The sequence below is a fragment of the Macrotis lagotis genome, chromosome 8, assembly GCF_037893015.1.
Source record: "Macrotis lagotis isolate mMagLag1 chromosome 8, bilby.v1.9.chrom.fasta, whole genome shotgun sequence".
Classification (NCBI taxonomy): Eukaryota; Metazoa; Chordata; class Mammalia; order Peramelemorphia; family Peramelidae; genus Macrotis; species Macrotis lagotis.
Genome location: NC_133665.1, coordinates 40003676 through 40028878, shown reverse-complemented (window position 1 = coordinate 40028878; position 25203 = coordinate 40003676). Strand labels below are relative to the sequence as shown.

Genomic DNA, 25203 nt, shown 5'->3' with positions numbered 1-25203 from the left:
CCCAGGTATTTAGGTTCCTTCTTCAAATTTTTTGTAGAACTTTGTTTGGACTTTGTTTGTTTGTTTATTTGTTGACTCTATCTCATCCATTCTCATACCATGGTCATTTGTCAATGTGTGGTTCCCTCTAAGATATCATAAACTCTATGAGCATAGGAACTGTGGTGTGTGTGTTTGTATGTATGTATATATTTGATTTGAATCATAAGATCATAGATTTAAAGATGAAAGGGACCTTAAAGGTAATTGGATCCAGGTCCTTCATTTCATAGATGAGGAAATGGAGACCTGAAGAGTTTAAGTGATTTGCCCACAGTAACATATTTTATTCAGTCAATCAATTAACATTCAGTACTTGACTACCATGTTTCATGCATTATTCCAAACGCTTCACAGGTAGTAACTGAGATAGAATTTGAACCCAGGGCCAGTGATTCTCCCCCTACACAATACATAATAGCTAGCACATAGTAGATATTTCATAAATGCTAGTTGATTTGGATTGAATTGATTTTTATCAACTGATAGTTGAAAGTAGGAGCTTACTCTAATAATGGGAGAAAAAACTGGGATACCTCCTCACACAGAAAATGGCCCAAAATTCATTTCAGAAAAGTGGTAGTTTAAGCAAAAACTTCAGTTTGGAGAACAAAGAGGAATGACAGCAAATGGATAATGTCTACAATTTTCATAATATGCTTATCAGAAATATTTGATCTTAAAAAATCTTTCTCTATTTCCCACCAAATTCAAATGCAAATACATTCTAATATCATTATATTGCCAAAATTTGAATTATGGAAAACATCATGAACAGAATAACTTTGTTTAGAAAACAACAATAGGGTGGCTGTGTGGCTCAGTGGATAGACTACCGGCTCTGCAGTCAGGAATATCTGAGTTCAAATCTGGACTCAGACACTTAATAATCACTTAGCTGTGTGGCCTTGGGCAAGCCACTTAACCCCATTTGCCTTGAAAAAAAACAAAAACAATAGAAAATAACAATGGAAATGGGTCATGGGAATTTCTTCCAGTGGAGATCTTCAAATTTCTAAGCTCAATAAAATGGAGTATTATAACAAAAATGCAAATTTCCTTTATTGTAAAGAATGATTCTTCTAAAATAGTTGCTCCTTCTTCTGTATGTTTTTTTGATATTCTTGGTATGTCAATAAACTTTTTTGTTGTTATTGTTTTGGACCTCTGATTACAGCTCTGCAAAGAACTCCCACCATGGAAACTTCCTTATTCTGTAAATGTGCAGCATCTATACTTTATAATTTTAAGATAACATGTCCCTGGGAGTTAAGTGACTTTTCCATGATCAGTCAGCCTAGTAATTGTCGGAAGGATCTGAATTCATATGTATCTGGGTCCAGATTGTTAGGTTCCCATTCTCATGTCACAATGCCTCTCTAACCACCCCAAAGAATTTTCTAAAATTACCTTTAAATTTTTACACTAAAATGTTTCCAATTGCCTAATTGCAAATAGCATGGAAGTGACTAAAAGTTTTCTGGCAAAAATGGATTGCCTTAGAATTCTTTCAAGTTTCTGAGTTTCCCCCCCCTAATTTTAAAAATTTTTTTTTGTTTTTTAGATTTTTCAAGGCAATGGGGTTAAGTGACTTGCCCAAGGCCACAGAGCTAGGTGATAATTAAGTGTCTGAGGCCGGATTTGAACTCAAGTACTCCTGACTCCAAGGCCAGTGCTCTATCCACTGTGCCACCTAGCTGCCCTAAAAATATTTTTATTTAAAGTTTTGAATTCCAAAGTCTATGTTTCCCTCCCTCCCTGAGATAGTAAGCAATCAGATATAGGTTAAATATGTGCAGTTATATAAAACAGTTCCTTATTAGTATTTTGTACAAGAAGACACAAATGAAGAAAAATGAAAGTGAAAAATAGTATGTTTCTATTCAAATGCAATCATTATTAGCTTTCTTTGAAGGCAGATCATGAACTTCATTGTTAGTCTTTTGGTATTGTCTTGTATCATTGTATTGCTGAGAATAGCTAAGTCATTCACAGTTTCTTCATTGAACAATGTCTGTTACTGTGTACCATGTTCTCCTGGTTCTGTTCACTTCACTATGTTTCAGAGGTCTTTTCAGGTTTTCTGAAATTGTCCTGCTTGTCACTTCTTATAGCACAATAATATTATAATCATATACCATAGCTTGTTTAGTCATCCTCCCAAATGATGGGCACCGTCTTGATTTCCAATTCTTAGCCACCATTGAAAGAGTTGCTATAGATGTTTTTGTCCTTTCCCCCTTTTTGGGAATATCTTTGGGATATAGAACTAGCAGTGAGATTCCTGGATCAAAAGATATGCAGTTCTATAGCCCTCTGGACATAGTTAAGTTTGGAAGTTTTTAAAACCCAAAGCAAAATTACAGATAGAGAAGTTCATTTGACTGAATAATTTAGACATTTTTTATATTCTTATATTCATTAGCTATAAAATGAAGAAGATACTTTAAATAGTAGACATTCAGTGAAAACTACAGAATAAACAGAGATCTAAGATATTTTCTATTTAATCTTAAGGAGGGTCATGCCAGATCTGTCAATTTGGATGAGATAAGAAGTTCCAGGGAAAAGGAGAAAACTTTGAAACATATATTGGAGCTAAGAAAAAACAATAAACAAATCAAAACCAAAACATGTTACTTGATACTCTGCATAAACATTACTCAACGTTATCCTGTTCTATGGGAGGACAGGATGGTGTTTGGAGGAGGTGCAGAATAGGCATCCCACTGACAACTAAATAAAGTAAAAATGTTTAATCTCAGTATTTAAAGTCCTCCATAATCCAGACCAACCTATTTCATACCACTCCATTCCTACAAAATTGGCCTTCTCCCTGTGCTCCTGTTTTTGTCCTACCATCTTTCATTTCTGTGCCTTCAACCGTTCTGTTTTCTCAACTTTGCCATGGGCTCCCTACCAACCCATCTGCTAGTGTTTCTCTCTTCTAAGGCTCCAAGGAGGAGTTTTCCTTTTTTTCTTTTATGTAAAAATGGTGGTGACCACCATTTCTTCTTCACTGATTATACATTTTTCTTAATGGTGACAGGTGGAATATTATATAATATTTTTCATTTTGTGGAATGAAGAGCAAGTAATCATAAGATTAGAAGTTTTTTTTATTTGAAATCACCTCATTTAACCTCATGTGAGGGAAGAAACTGAGGTTCAGTTTCATTCAAAGACAAAACAGAGGTGTAATTCAAACCCAGGTCTTCTGTCTCCAAAAAACAGGAAAACTTATCAAATGAAATAGTACTTACTGTATTTTCCTTTTAAAAATTAGATTCTAGGGGCAGCTAGGTGGCGCAGTGGATAGAGCACCGGCCCTGGAGTCAGGAGTACCCGAGTTCAAATCTGACCTCAGACAATAATTACCTAGCTGTGTGGCCTTGAGCAAGCCACTTAACCCCATTGCCTTGCAAAAAAAAAAAATTAGATTTTATGTAACATTTTTACATCATGTAAAATTCCCTGGGGAGCCCTTCCTCTCCTGAACTTATTTTTTTTTTAGATTTTTGCAAGGCAATTGGGGTCAAGTGGCTTGCCCAAGGCCACACAGCTAGGTAATTATTAAGTGTCCGAGACCAGATTTGAACCCAGGTACTCCTGACTCCAGGGCCGGTGCTTTATCCACTACACCACCTAGCTGCCCCTCCTGAACTTATTTTCAATAGGACTTAAATTAAAGCAGATTCAATAATGGTCCTGAATTATAATTTAACTATTTTCCATTTACATCTTGACCTCCAGATTGGGTTGGGAACTCTCAGAGAAGATATTTTGTATCTCCTTTTTGTGTGATACATTATTATTAAATATTCTATAAACACTGGATAAATGAATTCTTTGGAGAGAAAAACTAGTCTAGAATTTAGCATTGCCTGCAATGTTTAGCAATGTCTTAGATGCAGTAGGCACTTAATAAATGCTTAGGATAGGAGGACTATAGGATTAAAACTGAAGAGGATCTCAAAGACAATGCAGTCCAACCCCTTCATTTTATAAATTAGAAAACTGAAACCAAAGAATGACTTTCCCAGGTTTAGACTCTGGGGAATTATAAGACTCAAATAGGATAACAGATGTACAATTCTCTGAAAATCTTCAGCGACTTACATAAATGCTAGTTATTATTGTTATTTCTGCTTCTGGACTAGTAACAACTGAGTCTTCTATTGCCATCATATGACCTCAAATAGCATTTATAAAATAAGGGAGTATGTTTGTATATATTTAACAACTGGGCTCCAGGGGAAAAAAATTAAACATATGTACATACACTTTTAAAATTAATCAGTATCATGAACACTTTCTCAAGTCTAGACAATCAAAACAATAAATCAAGCTGTCCTTATATGTAGCAATTATACTTCTCTGAGGTATAAGTACACGTCTTAAAAATTTTACAATGGGCCAAGATGGTTAGAGCTGCGCCAGCTGGCCCCCTGGAGCTAACAAATGTCTATTTTATTCTTGCCATAGAGATAGTTTTGTGTTAGGATGGACTGAATATTCCTGATACTATTCCTAATTCAAATGTCATAGTAGATAGAGTTAGGGCCTGGAGTCAGGAAGACTTCTTTCTGAATTCAAATCTAGCCCCAGATACTTATTAGCTATGTGATTCTGGGCAAGTCACTTAACTCTGTTTGCCTCAATTTCCTGATCTGTAAAGTAAGCTGGAGATGGAAATGACAAAACTACTCTAATATCTTTGGCAAGAAAACCCAATATAGAATCACCAAGAGTTGAATATAACTGAAATGACTGAGCAGCAACAACAACAAAACAAATTGTAGTCATAAGAATGAATTGGGATATTATTGTGCCATAATAGATGACAACTATATGAAGCAGAGGAAAACCTATGAATTTATACAGCATGAAAAAAGCAGAACTAGGAAAACAAATTATTTTACTACAATAATGTAAACCCCAAATTGATTACAGTACAGTTAGTCTTGGGCTAGAGAAGAGCTAAGAAAGCACTTTTCCTTCCTTCCTTCTTTGAAGAAGTGGTAGACTATTGTCCACACTCTTATCTTTTATCTTTACCTTTTACTTTCTTTTTTTTTAATAAGAGATGACTCACTGGGTAGGTGGAAGAGAAGGACATATTTATAAATTAAAGTGATTCAAATGCATCAATAAAAATAAGATTAAAAAACAGGTTTTATTTACCTTATCTATAAAATACCCTAAGAAATGTAGTGGAAAATGTTACGCTGAGGGGTGGTTAGGTGGTGTAGTGGATAAAGCACCAGCCTTGGCTTCAAGAGTACCTGGGTTCAAATCTGGTCTCAGACACTTAATAATTACCTAGCTGTGTGGCCTTGGGCAAGCCACTTAACCCCATTTGCCTTGCAAAAAAAAAAAAAAAAACTAAAAATGTTACACTGAGAACTGGGAAAGCATGCCACAATCTATCTATATAACATTGCTCTATAGAATTTAGGGATCAATGAGACCACAGAGGCCATCTTATTCAACCTCTGTATTTTAGATAATCACATAGGCAGTATGCATTAGAAGCAGGACTCTGGACAGTCAGTTGTCTTTTTTGACTATGCAGTACTTAGCCTTCTACATCTCTAAGTTTCAGGATCATTGTCAATAGTAGTTGGGCTGTACAATCTCTAAGGACCCTTTTTAATCTGAGGTTATGTGTGAAATTCTAGATATAAAAGTCATGTGAATAACTTGAAGGGCAAGAAGAAGATTATAGGCAGGGTTGTGGTGAAACCAGTTAATAATCAACTCTGAAGAACTAGACTGTTAGCTTTTCAGTGTGAACAGTTATGCCTTGGAAATGAAAAATTATAAATAGAGGCCTGGATTCATTGTTTTGTTAAAATAATCTAGACTAGGGGCAGCTAGGTGGCATAGTGGATAAAGCACCGGCCCTGGAGTCAGGAGTACCGGGGTTCAAATCTGGTCTCGGACACTTAATAATTACCTAGCTGTGTGGCCTTGGGCAAGCCACTTAAACCCATTTGCCTTGCAAAAACCTAAAATAAAAAAAAGATAATCTACACTGAAGAAAATGAGGGAGAAAATGTTAATACTGTAACTTTAAAGTGTATCATGCATACTTGTTTTTTGGAAGTTGTTTTTTAAACATCTACCAGCACAATCCTGGTATAAGCTTTTTGCTTTAACCTTCTATAAACCAATGATCATGGACTCCTTTGATAGCCTGGTGAAGGGAATGGACACCACACCTCAGAATAATTTTTTAAAGGCATAAAATAAAGTACATAGATTATAAAGAAAACAAATTGTATAGAAGAACAGTTATCAAAATATTATTTTTTTAGAAATCTATATTCTATATCAAATTGTTTGCCTTCTCAATAGGGGAGAGAATTTGGATCTCAAAATTTAAAAAAAATGTTTAAAAAAAAGTCTACAGATTCAGGATTAAAAATTCTTGCTATAAACTGTTAGCTATTTAATAGACACCTAGTTAATGTTTGGATAATGTGTACTTTACCTAGGGAAACATGACATAGTAGAAAAAGTACCAGATTTGGAACTAGAGACTCTCTGTTATTTCATGCTTATATGACCCTGGGCAAGTCACTTGACCACTGAAGGTTTAATTTTCAACAACTTAAAAATGAAAAGGTTGAATGATCTCAAAGGTCCCTTCTGGCTCTAAAGTCAGGATCGTAAAATCTTATGTAAGCTCCCTCCCCAACTGAAACCTACACTTCTCTAAGAGATCCCTATTGGAAAAGCCTAGGAGGGATCCCCCCTCATTTAGGTCAAAGGGACAGTACAAAGTCATATGATGCCCTAGGCAAGCTGGAGCTGATCTGGCAAGCAGACAAGTTTTAGACTTGGGGAAAAGCCAGAAAGTTAAGTCTTTGGAAGGCATTCCAGGCAGCTGAGTCCATGAATACTTCCCCACTATAGAGAGACTCTATTAATTTCTACCTTCTTCATCCCCCAAGACTGGAAATCTGGATTTTCTGAGAAGGCAGTGGTTAGACCAAAATGAGAAACTGAGATCCAAGGAAATATAGATTTTCATCCATTTTTTGTTTTTATTTTTAATCTTTATGCCATCTCTGTCCCTCTCTTAATAGTTCTCAATTCCCTTTTAGGTTTCTTGTCCTATTCTTGAATTCCTCTGTCTTCCTGCAGATGCTCCTTCACTTAAAACTACATTCTACTTCTTACACTTCTCAACAATGGAAATTAAAATTAGAAGAAAAAAATCAATGCCACAGAATCACTTTATTGTCTAGTCTGTTTTGGTGATCAATCCCTTATGGGCTCTTTGTCTTTGGATCTAATTATATACCCATCATCAACAACGTGTTATATTCTGCTTAGCTGTTTTTTTCCTAGGTCTTCTCTGACTGAGCAAACTAGTGGATAAAGATTTGGATGATTTTTTAAAAATTATATGCTTGTTAGAAAAACTCAAATTAGGTATTTAAGTGTAAAACTAACTTATTATTAGTTTAATTCACTGTACCTCAACAAACTTTTGTTAACTACCTATTCCACCTATAACCAGAAAGGTTAACTATGGTTATAGTGTATATAACCATAACAGACACTATGCTAGTTATTGGGGCAGCGTGATAAAAATGACAACAGTCTTAATCCTCAAGAAATGTACCCTCTAATGTTATTTGGAAATTCAATTAACTGTTAAATTTAATTGATCCCTCAAATTAGAATAAAAATAGGAGGGGTGTCTTGAAAGGTGAGCATGGTGCTCAGGGTTATCTGTTATGTGATACATAATGTGTAAGCCTCTTCATTATTCAGAAAACATCACTTGTATAAGCTATAACAGAGCAAAACTCAGGGTCTGTTTATATTATAGATGGCCACTTCAAAAGGCACATTCTGGAGGTGCTTTTTGAGTTGATGCTATTAGTTGATAAACATGCAACTTCAATGCCTTTCCTCAAAACATCACCAACTTCTATTTCTAGCCTGTTGACTGAAATTAGTTTCCACATTATTGCCTCGCATGAATATGCTCTGATCCATCTAGCATTATCAGCACTTTGTAGGTTTATTGCTTAAAATAATGTTTGAACCAACTAATTCAATTTTAAGAAACATATAGATTTGAAAAATCACCTTCTAGTAAAAAAATGTGTCAATTGATTTTTCAGGGTTATAAAAAAAACAATGTCCTGAGAGTTGAGTTAGTTCTTTCTACAGAACTGTGTCAAAGGAAATGCAAGGAAGGGCATGTCAGCAAGTGATGGTTTTAATTACCAGTTTTCTCAAACATTACCCCTTTGCCTAGCACTTTTACTATTTATAAAAAAAGACAAGTTCATATAGCAAGGCACAGCCCTGAAGGGTGCCCAGCAATGAGAGGAAGGGAGGAGTGGGAGGAGGAAACTGAAGTGTACACACTGCAGCTGTACTAAATGAGATTTGAAGAAGTAGGAAAGAGGAGAGAGGTGGAAGATGGGCAGGAAATCCAGGAGGTTGGAGAATGCCCCAAAGAATGGGAGACTTTCTTTTCCTAGATATCTAAATTTTGACCCAAAGAATTGATTACTTTTCTAGCCATATGCATTCATGAATATGATCAGTTTTTACTGATTCTTTGTGTAAACACTAATAAAGTGGAGCAGACCCTTACAAGACTTGGAAAGTCCCTTCCCAACCCCCCTCTATAACCCTTGCTAACTACACTCTTGAATTATATATAGGTAGGGACCATTATATATTATAGACCATGAAATTATGGACTATATGCAGTGGTTTAAGAAAATCCCTTTCTCAATGAAGGGCATCTATTCTATAATTGAGAGGTTGACTGATTTATCCTAGGGTCACAAGGTCAATATAGTACAGGGCAGAAATTGAACCTAGGTCTTTTTGATTCTGAGGCCAGCTTTTGATTCACTAAGCCACACTGCTTTTCAAATATATTCTTATATGGGGCAGCTAGGTGGTGCAGTGGATAGAACACCAGCCCTGGAGTCAGGAGTACCTGAATTCAAATCCAGCCTCAGACACTTAATAATTACCTAGCTGTGTGGCCTTGGGCAAGCCACTTAACTCCACTGTCTTGAAAAAACATATATATATATATGTATATATATATATATATATATACACATATATATATTCTTACAACAATTAAAATACTAGCATTAATATAGGTCAAAAAACTTTAGTGTGTACTATAATATTTTTCTTCTCTCTTCTCTTAAAAAGGACAGAAATTCACATACTTTTTTTTCAGAAAATAACATGACTTTTGAAAAGCCCATACATTTTAAATAAACTTCACTGTTATTAAGAATTTTCATGATGTGATTCTTAAATTACATTCACATAATACTATATTGCTAGTGATATGTTTAGAGCTTGACCCAAAGTTAAACAATCCAGAAAGAATGTAATGTAAATGGAAAAACATTATATTCAAAGTTTTAATAACAATCAATCAAAATATATTAGTGTTTATTATGTTTCGAACATTGTTCTAATCATATCAGAGGCTATTTCCCTTTCTTTGACTGTAAGTATGGACTTCCCCAGGTCATAGGGGCTATTCAAAGTTCAAGGGTAGATTTCCTGAAGGGAATTGGACCAGAGAGGATTATTTTGACCTCTGTACTATTTCTTCTCAATCTCATATCATCTTCTGTGATTTTTAGACATGAAAGGTAGATTAAAGGATTATGGAAAGCAGCCAAAGGTAAAAGGTACATATTGAGGAAAGTTCTAACTTCACTTCCTTTCCTTTCAATCTCCTTTTACCTCTAATCTCAGCAGTTTAGTACATTACCATGGACAGTGTATTCAAAAGAATCAGCTTCATCCGGGGTGTCCAGATCATCCACGTTGATATCAATTTCATCTGGGCTATCTAGGTTATCATCAGAGAGAATAGATCCTTCACTCCGGTCCAGAGAAAGGTTGATATTTGGGGCTGTGAGTTTTATCCTCCGAGGATGAGGACCATCAAGATCCAGAGAATTGGGTGGTTCTACAAAGACAGTAGGTACAGAAATATTAACATAGGTCATTTTTTTTAATCACCTTGACAGTTCAGCATTTTGTGCACTATGGAGAAGTTAAAATGGTTGTTCTTTACTTAACCCCATCTTGGTCATAGTCAGAGATACTGCAAAGAAAATTAATGTCCCATCAAACCTAGTTGGCATTGCTAGTAAAAGCAATACTCCTCCACTTAAAACCTATGGGTCCTTGGGCAAATCTCTCTCATCTCCAAGTTCCTCCTGTGTAAAAATAGAGGAATAGGCTTGATGGTCTCTAAATTCCTTTTTTGGTTCTAAATACATGATCCTACAAGGGAGTCGATGTACCAGCCAGTTACATTGCTAATATCTATAGATATAATTGCCTTTTTACATCCATGTCAAGTAACTAGATATATGTCCAGAAGCAGAGGTAGATGAGTATGAGTGGGAACCATACAAATTTTTATGGCTATTCTTAAATACTAGAACCAGATTCTTTCCTGTTTGGGTCTGGGCCCCGGCCCCTCAGACACAGGCTAACAGGAACAACATGAGATCTTCATATATACAGGGTAACTAATAAACCCCAATAACTTCAACTTCCTATTCATTCTCACTCAAACCTTGGATAGTACCCATAAATGAATAGCCTGAAAGTAACTCAGATTAGCTTACCCGTGAAACGGGTCTTTTAATTATGCAAGCTCAGGAGCCACATTTTATTTTCAGCAACTTACCCACAAACCCTTAAGGGTGGGCCCCAGGGTGGTTTTACAGAATAAGGGTATTGAACTGAATGACTGCTTTCTTGCTACCACATTTCCTGTAATATTTTACATCTTTTTTTAGCATAGACTTCCATGAAGAACCCTAGAATCACAGCATGATAAGAGATGGAAAGGATGGTGGAGATCAACTTATTTAATACCTTTATATTAGAAATAAGAAAAGTGGGGGCAGCTAGGTGGTGCAGTGGATAGAGCACTGGCCCTGGAGTCAGGAGTACCTGGTCTCAGACACTTAATAATTGCCTAGCTGTGTGGCCTTGGGCAAGCCACTTAACCCCATTGCCTTGCAAAAACTAAAAAAAAAAAGTGAACTCAAAAAGATCAGAACTGCAGGGGACATAAGAAATCATAATCCCCCCCCCACACACACACACATAATTAATTTTAGAGAAAATAAAACTATGGAGGTCCAGAGGGCTTAAGTGACTTGTTCAAATTTAATGAGTGGCAGAGATGAACCTGAAGTCAAATCTTTTGACTTTCTCCATTATGTTGATGTTCAGTCATTTTTAAATTGTGTCCAAACCTCTCTGATCATTGGCAAAGATACTAGAATGATTTGTTGTTTCCTTCTTTTTCCAGTTCATTTTATAAATAAGGAAACTGAGACAAAGGGTTAAGGACTAGGATCACACTCTAGCAAGTGTCAAACTAGATTTAAGCTCAGGAAGACAAGTTCTCCTGACTGTACCACCTAGCTGTTTTTTCCATTATACCACATTTATTAAGTGAATTAGGGCTTTATTGGCAAATCTGGACAGCCTGCAAAAAAAGCAGACATCAGCTTCAGAATTCTGTATAGTCAAAGCAAGGGTCTTTCCAATAGCCATGTAGTAGATAGAGCACTGACCCCCAAGTCAGGAGGACCTGAGTTCAAATCTAGCCCCAGACACTTGATGCTTACTAGCTGTGTGACTTTAGGCAAGTCACTTAACCCTGACTGACTCATGTCCAGGGCTTTCTCCAGTGGTCCAGATTCATATCTGGCCACTAGACCCAGACAGCTCTGTAAGAGAAAGTGAGCGTGGTGACTTTCCTTAGCACAGCCCCCTCACTCAAATTCAATTCATGGGCTTGTCATAGCATCACCTCCCTGACATCATGGTCTCCTTTGAGTATGAATGTAAACATCATCAAATATCATCATCATCATCATCATGGCTGTGAGAGTTGGACTATAAGGAAAACTGAATACTGCAGAATCAAGTTTCAAATTGTGATTCTAGAGAAGACTTTTGAAAATCCTTGGACAGCAAGAAGTTCAAATTAATCAATACTTAGAGAAATTACTTCTGGCTATTTCCTGAAGGTCAGATATTGAAGCTGAAACTTACACATCTTGACCAAAGAATAAGAAAATAAGACTCATTGAAAAACAGGCATTGATTTGGGGAAAAACTGAAGGCAAAAGGAGAAAGGAATGGTAGAGAATGAGATGTCCTGGAAGCAACAAACATGAAATTGGACAAACTTCAGGAGATATTGAAAGACAGAAGGGCCTGGCATGCTATGAATGGCCCATGGAGAATAGGACACACCTAAACAACAAACTACAACAGAATAGAATACCAACTAAATGCCCTAATAGATGAAGCTGAGATATAAGAGATGATATGGCTCCAAATGCAAATTATCATTGGTTAAATAATTATGAAATCAACATAATAAAATAAGCCTAAGCTCCCAACAAATCTCACCCTTCTTCCCTCTTTTTTTTTCTCTAGCAAAAAAAAGTGTTTGTTAGAAGCACATTCTTCTCACTGAATAGTTAAATATCCTGGGTGTGGAATGTTGCTAGGAGAATGAACTAATAATGTTTTTCTCACCAGGTCTCATGTCTGCAGAATTGGGACTTAGCTCTCCCTCTTCAAAGGGGATGTCCATTCCTACATCATCTGCTAGTGGTCTGGAAAAAGCAAAACAAAGAGTTAAAAAAGAAAGGCTATTTTGGTTATAATTTTCTTTTAAAAAGGTACCCAGAGATTTTAAAAATGTTTCTTTCTCTCTTTATGGAAGAGGTAGGTGATGACAAATTTGCAATACTTTGTGGCTAGAGAAAATGTCACTGAGGGCAGGAGTAGAATCAGTCCAAGAAGAGCTGGGTCAGTTCAAAGAGAGATTTAGCTGGTTCATTTCTTACCCATTCCCTTCAAATCAAACTCTTCTTTGTGACAAAGAAAAATAATCAGACAGTGATTTATCCCTTGTTAGGGAATGGAAGGGTTCTATTTAGAAGCTACCAAATTTAATTAATTTTCTTAGTAATTATTTTCTAAGCTGCCAAAGGAGTAAAAGTGCCATCAAAATGTAACTGTAAAAAAAAAAATTAGTCATACCACTTTTAAAAGTCTATCTACATTTCATTGCCTTTTAACCCAGTTGCCGCACCCATGGTACAGCTCTGGTCATTTTTACCCAGTCTAAACCAACCTGAAATTATTTAAGTTTTCAAATTCAAGGAAGATGTTTTCCTACTTGTAAGAGATATGATCTATGGCTATTTACTGTACTCTATGCAAACAGTCAGTCATCCCCTTTTCATATAAATTGGGTAAAATAATAAACATTTATCACAGAAAAGTAGGAGAGATTTCCTTTCTATTTTTTATCTTATCTAAGCATATTTAGGATACTATATAGACTCATCATCTCATGAGATCTTTGGACTTTCCTTTCAGCATCTAGCATAATACTATTTATATAAGAACCCTTGGAAAATATATGCATAATTCTGTGTATATATTATGTGCATTATACATGTATACAATACTTAGTGTTAAATACATATATATAATTTATTTATGTTTATACACATTTATAAACAATTTTCAAAAGTTTTGTCAATAACAAATGACACAAAAACATGCTCCAAATCAATTACAGTAAGAGAAATACAAATTTTTAAGGAATTTTTTTTAAAGACAACTTATTGCTTGCTAATTGAGAAAGACACAAAAATGAGAATAGTCAATTTTAGAGGGGTTATAGGAAGACAGACACATTGAAGAAATAATAATGGAACTGTAAAGATGTGGTTCAATTTGAATTATGCAAAAAAGTCAATAAACTCTCTCTGTTTTTTAATTCCACAATTCAACTACTGGGCATATGGCCCAAAGGAGGCAAAGACAGAAACAAAGATCTTATCTATACCAAAATATTCATTATGTCAGCAAAGAATTGAAAATAAAGTAGGTATCTATTAACTGAAGAATGGTTGAAAAAATTATAGTATATGAATTATAGTATAGTAAAATGTAATATTATTTTTCAATAAGAAATTATGAATGTAAAGAATTTAGAAAAACAGGGGAAGATGTGCATGAATGGATGCAGAGTGAAATATATATATAGAACCAAAACAACAATATATACAACTACAATGATAAAAGGGAGTTGAATTCTGAGCATATAATGATTCCTTCCAAGAATTTATTAAGTACTTACTATATATATCAGCCACTGTGCTTTATATCATTTGATTTTCACAGTCTTCCTGGGAAATAGGTGCTATTATAACCACCATTTTACATTTGAGGAAGCTAAGATAGAAAGAGGTTAAGTGACTTTAAGGGTCTTACACTAGATGTGAACTCAGGTCTTCCTGATTCCAATCCCAGCACTCTATTCACTGTGCCATCTTCTTCCCCCCTCCCCCCCATGGAGAAGAGAGGAGGATTCATGGGGGGGGTGGGACTACTAGAACAAAGTATTTTATATTATATCAGATAAGACTCCCGTATCAGATACTTTTGTACATTTTTTTTCACAAGGAAAAATTCAATCTGGAGGCAATAGGTAAGAAATAGTAATGATGCAAAGAAAAAGCTATCAAAAGTATAATTTTTTTATTTTAAAAAGAAAATAAAACCTCTTTTGGGGGCTTGGGATTCATATATGACTGTCTGTAACACCAACAGCTCATGTTTATATAGCACTTTAGGGTTTACAAAGTACTTTCCTTTTCAATGACTCCAGAAAATAAGAAATATAAGGATTATAATCCCCTTTTTATTGTTGAAGAAACAGCATTCTATCTACTGTGCCACCTGTTTGTCTCTCTGGAGCCTGGAGAACCTGAGAATTTGAGAGGCTCTTGGATTATGAACAATAAATGATAAAGCATTTAGTATGTAAATTTCATTCCTGGAGAGACTTTTTTAATTGAATTTTTAACCTCTTCCAACACTTATACTAGCATTCTACATACATACAGTTCAACAGATGTCTAGTTAATAAAATAATGCAGAATCTCAGTCGACATGATAAACCATTAACCAAACCACACACATGCCAACCTGAATTATATTTAGAATGATTCTTTAAAATATCAATCAACAAATATCAAAACTCACATGTATCCTACCCCCAAGGATCTTGCATTCTTTTGAATTATAATGCCTTCATTTCAGGAAACAGGGACCATTTTAGGGCCCAAGCACCTAAGGATCAGAATATAAAGATTCCCTTTGTCTATGTCTACTAACCATCTAGAAGTAGCTTATAATAAGTAACTAGTTTTTCAGGATTCAATTCAAGACCTATTAGCTGAATATTGTCAATATAAAGAAAACCCTAAGTAGTAGCCCATGAAAATTGTACTTTGTTGATCGGGACACACACACATACAGACACACAAACACTCACACCTTACTCTAAAGCCATCCAATACAAGTCTTGGTTTATACAAGACAGAGTTCTAGGGGTCCCAGAGAGAGAAAAGAAAACAAAAAAGAACAAAACAGTCCTTGCCTCTCAAGAAGCTAACTTTTTATTGGCTAATACAATATGTAAGTAAGTAAATATACATATATATGATAATTTGAGGAGACAGAAAATACTAACAATTTGACCATCAATGAATAAATGAAAAATAATTTATTAATTGTTTGCTGTGTACAAATATCATGCCAAGCACCGGGGATGCAAAGAATGGCAAAAACAAATAATCAGAAATAATTTATTTTAAGTGTCTTCCCCCTTTTCTTTTGCATAATACTTAATTTCTCTAATTAAAAATAGTATCAACTATAGAAGGTATTATAAGGATACTTGTACAAATAAAATAAAAATTAAATGCAAATACCAAAAAGCAAGCAAGCAAGCTAAAAAAAGAATACTTGTCATAATTCTAGTGTAAAGGAAAAAAATGGTCTAAAGCAGGAATTCCTAACCATTTTCATGTCATGGACCCCTTTGGCATTCTATTGGGCTTATGGAGCCCTTCTCAGAATAATGTTTTTAAATATATTAAATAAGAATAGAATTGCAAATGAAACAGATTAAACTGAAATATAGTTATCAAAATATTAAATATATTCATGGACTCCAGATTAATAACTCCCCAAAAGTCTAATATATATGTAAGATTAAACTTAGCATCTTCTGTATCTTTCATCATTATGCTTCCTTAATTACAGTTGCGAAAGCTATTATAGCCTGACAAAAAGTTTACAGTAGATAAGATGACCATCATTTGAATATTGGACCACATACATGAGAAATTCAATGCTGAACACAATCTGTAAGGGGCAAACAAACTTGTGAGTTGAAGGGGAGTTGATAAGGAAAAAGTCTTTGTTTTTCAAGTTCTAAGGAAAAAAGTAAAAATGAAACATATCCTATCAAGAGGATGCAGGAAAATCACTTTCTGATATGAAAAAGGGAGGATACATGAGATAAGGGAGAGAAGGGAAAGAAGAAGGGTAAAAGAAGTAAAGTGATAAATATTTAATTGAAGTAGGAAAGAAGGGAAAGACTTAAGACCATTCTAGGGTCTGGGGAGAAATTAGGACCAGGGCTAGAAGAGGGGATGACTTGAGGCTAAAGCATAATCAGAAAGAGATCTGAATTGTACTTACTCTAATCCCTCTAACATGATTATATTAATTCAGTAATTTTACCATGTCCCCTGAGCAGCAAAACACAGGGTATATCGAATGGTATGAGAGCAGTTTCTTAGACCCAGGTGAGTAATCCTGCCACAGTCTCACCAACAAAACCACTCGGGCTAGTTACTCCTTCACACGGAACAAATGATTAAAGTTTAAGCTTTCCTGGGGTTAAAAGTGTCAATATAGACCAGAGTTAAAGGTGACAAACAAAAACATGGCAACAAGAGCTGAGTCTGTAAACATGAAATGACACTGTCTTGGTTACTTGGTTATTTGATTACTGTCCATCTCTGCTCAACTACTTTGCTTCCACCTAGAGGTGGTGTCTAACTCTGTGATGTTTAAAGGAGATACCTGAAATACTCAGGAAGATGCTTTGGGTTTTGCTTTTCTACCTGGGCTGACCTGTTTATTTCCCATAAGTTCAGTCTACATTCAGGATCATGCTGGTGGCTATTTCTTCTTGGGTTTGTGTGTGTGTGTGTGTGTGTGTGTGTGTGTGTGTGTGTGTCTAGTCTGATAAGCTTAGCATAAAGGACAAAAAGTCACCAGGACAGGGATCAGAAATATAGACAAACATATTGTATGAAGTGAAAATTTAGCATCTCTGGCTCACATGCTCATTATAAAGCATAATATACACTTAATATATACACATATATAAAGCATATATATATTATGTATATAATATATAATATATAATATATATAATATACACTTAATATATACACATATATAAAGCATAATACACACTTAATATATACACAAATATACACGTAATAGAGGACAAGTGAATACCATGAGCAAACAGCTAAACCTTGGGAAATCTTTTCAATCACTGTTAATTCCCTCCACCCCCACCCCTTGACATTGGGTCAAGTAGAAAAACCAAAGCAAGGCACATTTTATGTCTGTTCGGCATTTCTGAATTTAAAGGAATCAGCATTTTTTTTGTGGGACTGGGTTTATTTGTTTGAGATTGAGTTTCCTTTAATATGAAAAGAGCAGTCAATTAAACTCAGACTGCCCCCCCACCCCCCACCCCAGCCTTTGCCTCTAGATGATAATGTTTCCTGACAGGCAGGTACAATGAGCAGCAGATAACAGAGCCTGCTTGGAAGAAAAGCATCCTATAGACCACTCAGCCAAACAGGCAGCAGCATATAATGGTCAAGGCCAAGATGAATGATAATGGGCTTGAGGATATATTCAGGACAATGTGTTTTTGTAAAATTTAATGTTCCTTTGTGGAGTGAGGGAATTACCACTGTTTTCTCTGGGGGCTCTTCTGGTCTATGTTTCCTGGACTGATAAAAAATATTTTCTCTGGAGACTAAGTGAAAGTAAAAATAACATGTGAAATGACTTCCTTAGAATGATGCAAAGTACATTTTTCAAAGCTCAGTTTGGAATTAAGAATTCTTGACTAATCAATAATGATTTTAGACATCAGTTGTGTGTCTTTCACTGTGATAGGATCTGGTGCTTTAGTGTCTTATAGTATCTGATAAGTGAATGCAGAGAAAAGAAAGCATACTATCTCTAAAAATTCAAATTGTTAGCACAGGAGGCAAGAATTGACCTAAAATAGATTTTTCAGAACTAGTATTTCTTGGGAAGGCTGCCTCTGTATGGGATAGTTTCCTCATGTCCTAGTTGCAGTCCCTCCTCTCTTTTCTGAAATAGAAGCCCTTCCATGCCTGAAACATCCATCTTCTCAAAGCACTTTGATTGGTGCCTCCCTGCCTAGACTATTAGAAGAGAGGAAACTAAAAATATTTCTGATTCAGGCCCTGCCCCCCCTATAAAATACCTGGTCTTTCTCAGCATCTCTGAGCTGCCTCAACACATGAAATGACTATAGGAGGAATAGAAAGAGTATGTTTTAATGATGCACTGAGTTCTGCTAGTTGCCTCTCACAGGAGCATTATGCACTTCCTCTTCCTATCCTGGAACACAAGATTCCCTCAGGATTCTGATTCTAACTTTGTCCTCTGCTGCCTATAACTGGACTGTGTGTTCCTAACTATCTGGAGGAGATTCTGGTAGTATCCCTCCATCCATTTATCCTCTTATGTTGTTCAATATCATTGGTAATATCATATAGACTTAGCCTATGAGTTAAATATATAAACAAAGGACCCTTCACATTGCACCCCTGTCTCTTCGAAGAAGGCCTTTAAGTCCCAGCAACAGAACTACAACCTTCAGTTTAAATAGCAGCATCTAGGAGGAGAAATTTGCTTCTTGAACAATAAAGCTATGTCTGTGATTTTAGGTCTTTCATTCCAGTGATTAAATGTTCACCACTACTCAGCACTGCCTCCTTATCTCACTCAGGTAAAGGTAGTATAGTAAGAAGAAAGAAGAGGAGAAAGAATAAAATAGGAGAGGAGATGCAATGGGAAAAAATAAAGGGGAATTGAAAAAAGCAAATGAAAGTGAATTATAGAACATCTAGGTTCTTGATCTGATAGTTTTTCTCCCTCTGAAACTTAGAAACATCATATATTTTCTATCTTCCATCATTCAGAAATAAAATAAGGAAAGGAAGCTTGGAATTGGTATATGGATTCGCTGAGTTGTGTTTACCCAAATTCTAATACCTCCCACTGTCTATGACTTATTCTCTCAAGAAAAGTCAGGCATTTCTGAGAATTCATTCATCCTTTCAGACTACTAGGCCACCATTAATCAATAATTTTTATTGTGTGGTAAATTATTCTCATAGCTTACAAATATACCTGCTATATGGATTCAAAGGATTTGTGCCCAGAAATACTGACTGCAGAGAAAACAGTTAAATCCTCTCACCAAATAAAGAATAATCTGTTTTTAAATCAGTTAAATCAACAAATATTTACCCAATGCTTACTAGGTGCCAGTAACTCTTCTAAGTAATCACTTGCAAGGTAAGATAAAAACATGATCCATTGCCCTTAAAAAGTTTACATTCTAAAGAGGGAGACAATATGCTAAGCAATTATTTACATGCAAGATATATATATTATAATGGGAAGGTAACCTCAGAGGGAAGATACTTGGGGGAGTGGGGCAGGAAGGGGTGAGGAGAGAGGAAAAGTCTCTTACAAAAAATAAGACTTGAGAGGAAGATCGAAGGAGTCCAGAAAGATCATTCTTTTCTTAATTCTAATTAAGTTCATTCAATCTGCCTGTGCTGGTTAGCACAAAACTTAGCCTTGGCTGTTCCAGAGAAGAGACTGAATTGGATACAATTTCCTTAGAACTCCTTAAATTCTCAGTCTCTTAAATTCTGTACAAATATTTAGAGAACTTTGGTGCTAAGACGTCTATAGAAAAAGCTAAACATTTAACAAACCATCATCTGAGTTGTTTATTAGTGGAAACACCATACCATCACTTCCCACTCCCAGATCACCAGAGTCTTGACTGTTGTTATTCCATATAAACACAATAAAGCGTGGGAAGAAGAATGAATAACAGAATACTCTACCCTCAATGCTCAAGTTTCTCAGGATGGAGGAGGTGGTACCATTTTTATAAGGCCACTCCATGGAGGATACATCCAGTGAGCTGTCTTAGGGGCTATTTCTATCATAGCACCTTTTCTCTTTCCTATAGCAATTGCCTTAGTTGCAGGGGAAGTCTGTCTTTTGGTGTGTCTGGAGGCTATTTTTAAGTTTCCTGATTCTCCTTGCAGAGGAAGAAGCAGCAAGACACAAAAGCAGATTTAGAATCAGAGAGATTGGAGTATATTGAACTACCTTTATCATTTAACCTCAATGGGTCCAATCCTCCTCCATAAAATGAAAATATTAAATGAGATGATCTCTCAAGTCCAATAGAATGATTGAATGAGATGATCTTTCAAATCCCTTTCAGCTCAAAATTTGATGACCCATTCAGCCTTTAAACAATATAACCCTAGGCCTAAGTGAGCTACATTTCTTTTCAACATTGTTCCCCCCCTTTCTCTTTGCCTTTTTACAACTTTTCTTCTTCTTTTCTTGCTTTCCTTTTCATTATTTGTTCTATAGTTTAAAAAATCCTTTACTCTAGAAACTAAAGCTCTTAATTTTTCAAATTGGTGGGGGGGGTTGGGAGTGGTGTTTTTGAGGGTTTTCCCCCCTCTTTTCAATGACACCACTGTGTTTTATATAGTACTTATTTCCAAGGGACTTGACACATTTTCTATTAGTCTAATCAAATTTCACAACATTCTTGTAACACAGGTATTACAGCTCCTGCCTCTGCCTCAAAGATGAGAAAACAAAGTACAAAAATGAAGTGAACTGTGCCCAGAAGTCCAGAACTAGATTCTTAGGCTATGCTTAGTCATAATATTCTCTCTCATCTCAATTGCGCCATCCATATTTCCTTTCTCTCTGGATTTTGGTTTCCCCCATCTATAAAATGAGGGTGTTGAACTAGATTTAAGTTCAAGATACAACCGAAAATTAAATAGATAATTTTAAGAACTTTCAGGCTAGAGAAAGCCTTTCACATTTCTTCCTCAGTTTCTAGTAATCTGACCTCCTGAAATACTTTATCATAAATAATTTCTGAAAGACCTGGGAAATTCAACCTAAAATAGAATGTAAGTGGGAGAACAGATGGGAACTTTTACAAATATTTATCTCCTTTGACCCTCTCAATAACCATGTGAGGTAGGTGCTATTTTTTTTACTATGTCACAAAAAAACAAGTAAAGTGATCTACCCAGGGTTACATAGCTAGCAAGTGTCTGAAGTCACATTTGAACTCAGATCTTCCTGACTACAGGCCCATCTGCTGCATCACAGCTACCTTTGAGTCAGATGTGGTATATATTTCCTTCCTTTAAATTCAGTTCTACAGTGAAAATATTTAAATATTTAAAACAGGAACCCTCTATGATTTATGATTTAGCATCTGTAACCCAATATAGTATCACAGGCTCCTAGAATGTCAGAAATGGGAATGAGTAAGGGAAACTGAAACCCAAGAAAGACAAGTGACTTCTCAAGTTCACTCAATGAGTTAGTGATGATCAAGGAAACATTTTTCAAAACAAAGAAAAATTATTTTGAAATTTTTTAAACTCCATTGTTCCAGTATTTTTTGCCAATATTCAAAGTATAATTAGCCAATATAGAGTCTTAATTGTATAAATACACATCTGGTTTAAGTTCCAATACAATACTGTGGAAATGCCACTGTATAGTGAGGGAGGGGAAGGAGAAGAATGATAAACTTGGAATCACTGAACCTGAGTTTGAATCTCAGTTTAATTACTTAGGGTATGATTTTTACCTCTGTAAAATAGGAGGTTTTGGCTAGATGATCCAAAGTCCTTCTCATAACTAATTATAAGATTTCTCAGAATGGGCTGTAATTCTTAATGACAATTAAGGCTGCTGTTCTTTATCTAGTTGTTATTATTGTACCCAGGAGTCTATAGAAAGAAAGAGGTTTTCAGTTGTAGTCACAGTTAGACCCATCACTCTTCTTGTCTTTTTAGGCAAGATGTGTGAATGTGTTTCTGAACATACACATATACATGCACATTTATATATGTATAATACACATCCATGTATACATATACACATAATTTAACTATACACACAGAAGTGCATATATACATCATTTAATTTGCCTATACATATGAACAGACATATGTATGCAAAGCTATACATGCACATGTATCTTATCTACACATATATCTGTTTATATATTCAAATATCTTGTCTATATGCACTTATGCTTATGCATACAATATTTGTCTTTTCTATATAAACATTTGTGTGTGTATACATATAGGTGTGTCACACATTACCCATATACACAGATGTATTTGTTGTTCAGTAATTTCAGTTGTGCCCAGCTTTTTGTGACCCCATTTAGTGTTTTCTTGCCAAAGATATTGAAATAGTTTGCCATTACCTTCTCCATCTCATTTTACAGATTAGGAAACTGAGGCAAACAGGGTAAAGTGACTTGCCCAGGGTCACATTGTTAGTGTCTGAGGTCAGATTTGAACTTATAAAAATGAGTCTTATTGAATCCCAGGCCTGTGCTCTATCCACTTTGCCACCTAGCTGACCTAGATACAAACTTAAATAGGTGTGTATGTGTGTGTGTGTGTGTGTGTATATGCATATATATATGCATATATATACACACATATAATTTATAGCTGCATATTTTTGTATTTATTTAAAACATACACCTTCATATTCATATACATGTATGCATGTGTGTTTTGTGTGTGTATGTATATACTTGTATATATATTCATAGCTTTCTCCCAATAGAATTTGAGTTTCTTATATACATATATCCATGTTTACATATACACACAAATATATAAATATAAATGACACCAGACTATTAAGTAAAATGCAACCATTAAAATTATTTCATCAAGCACAACATTCTCTCTGATGATAGTACTTAAGCCAGATGTGTTTAGAAGAAAAGTGTGAAAAAATCCATGCATTATTCAAAATAGGTCCATATTTTAAGAGAGACTGTTGCTAGGTTCAAACTGGAAATAAAGTTAAAAGTAAAAATATTTGCTTTCTAAAATTTAGTCAGTCCCATCACATTTCAAAAAAATTCACCCAGCTGGCCTTTTGGGACCTGTTGAACAGTGGAGATTGGGAAAAGGTAGAGAAAGTGACTGTGAGAGACATAGAAGGAACCAGAGACAGAAATAGCTGGAGACACAGTGAGTAAAAGGAAATATGTCAAGAGAGAAAAAAAGATTCAGGGGCTTTTAGAGCTTTCTGTTGATTTATGCATGAAATATCCCAATAGGTGGAGGAACTATAATTCAAAAGATCTTTATGTTTCAGCTAGAAAGTGAAAAGGATGTCTCAGAAACTTAGGGTTAGCTCATATGCCCAAGGAAGTATTACTGTTTGAAGCTTATAGGCCACAAAGCCACAGATGCACAGAGTTCTATTTTACAGTTAAAAAAAGTTCTAATATATTTGTGTTGCATCATTTTTAAATTTAGAAATATTTTAGAGTTTTTAAAATTGCAAATGTATATTTTTTTTGCCATTTTGGTCTTAGATCCCTGAAAGTTGGCAAAATTGAACTTAAAACATTAACAGTATCTCAGGGGAATTTTGCTGTGATGAAAAGCTCCTAGTGTTTCTCAAGAAAAACAGTCCCACTAACAGGAAAACTTTCTAGGCCTACATTCTTTCTTGATTTTTTCCCCCTGGGCTGAAGCAGTCCAAGAAATTAAAATAAACAAATTGTTCTCTGTATTTTTATTTTTTTAAAAAATAAGACACCTTCTTCTTCTATATATAACTCTATAAAAATAGTTTATTGGTTCTAGAACTTATGTGGGGTTTGTGGTTTTGGGGGGTAGGGAAGAAGTCTGGACCTCTGCTTTCACTTCTTTTTACCATAGTATGTAACTTCTTCCTTCTCCCTGTCTTTCCATCAGTTCAATCAGTCACACCATTCATCTAAGAGTGTTTGACTGATGAATTTAGATGTTGCATTGCTTAATGCCTCACATCCCAAATTATTTGTATATATTTTGCATTTATTGCTCTGTTTGGCATTGCTTCCTCTCAATTGAATTAAGTTCCTTGAGGGCTAGGAATATTTCTTATCTTTTTTTTGTCTCTGTTTTTCCAAAGTCTAACTCAGTGCCTGTCACATAGTTAAGTGTGTAAATATTTGTTGAATAAAGGAATGAATGAAGTGATAGTCACAGTCACACAGCAATTATGTGTCAGAAGTTAGACCTGAACCCAGATCTTTCTGACTACACTGAGACCATCTATGCATTATCTTGTGCTGTTCCACAAGAACTTGGTCACTATTCTCCAAGTAAGGCAATATAGTAGGAGGAATAAATGGGAAAATGGATTATTCTAATCTATAGATCTGTCAGTGTCAGTTTTATGTTTTAAGTGGCACAGGCAATCATGTGTACCATGAGATTTGTGGACTGCATCAAATTCTCCTGTGGGAGGTGACAACATTCCTGAGCTGCTATAATTTGGAAGAGGTGAAGGTGAGGAGGTACATGTTTTGATTAAAGTGAATTTTGTCTGTCTATGTGTGTGTGTGTGTGTGTGTGTGTGTGTGTGTGTACTGGAGAGAGATCAATGTTAGATGTTAGTCCAAGGATGCACAGGATCATGGAAAATTAGGAAGCACAGTCTTAATAGGGACTACTAGCTTACCTTTAGGGGCAACCTTGATATTTGAATATACATCATAATAAGAGGCTGCACTGATAGGGAAGAGGAGGGACAAGTCTGAATCCTAAGTACTCTATATAGATAAAAGCAGAAGCTCAGATGCAACTTTCCAAATTATAAAACCTAACAAAATATAGAATCAATAAGCTAAATTATTTAGTTATGTATTAAGAATTAGACAGTTCTGACTGTTTTAAGTTGAGATCCAGTAGGCAGGGGTATGCTGGTAAATAAATATTTAACAAGTTACTCTCCAGGAAAGAAAAAAATGTATCCTTGACACATTTTTGTTTTAGCTTCATTATA

At 35.3% G+C, this 25203-nt stretch overlaps 1 protein-coding gene across 8 annotated transcripts in view; it reads right to left on the bottom strand.

Annotated features, from left to right (window-relative positions):
* PRUNE2 (prune homolog 2 with BCH domain) overlaps positions 1-25203 on the bottom strand; it is a 320816-nt gene that overhangs the window by 39478 nt on the left and 256135 nt on the right. For all 8 annotated transcript variants that reach the window (XM_074196709.1, XM_074196711.1, XM_074196710.1 and 5 more), the window contains exons 10-11: positions 12634-12713; positions 9824-10024 (exon numbers count right to left, since the gene is read on the bottom strand). In XM_074196709.1, coding sequence (XP_074052810.1) covers positions 9824-10024; positions 12634-12713 — 281 coding nt within the window. The remainder of the gene's footprint in view (positions 1-9823; positions 10025-12633; positions 12714-25203) is intronic.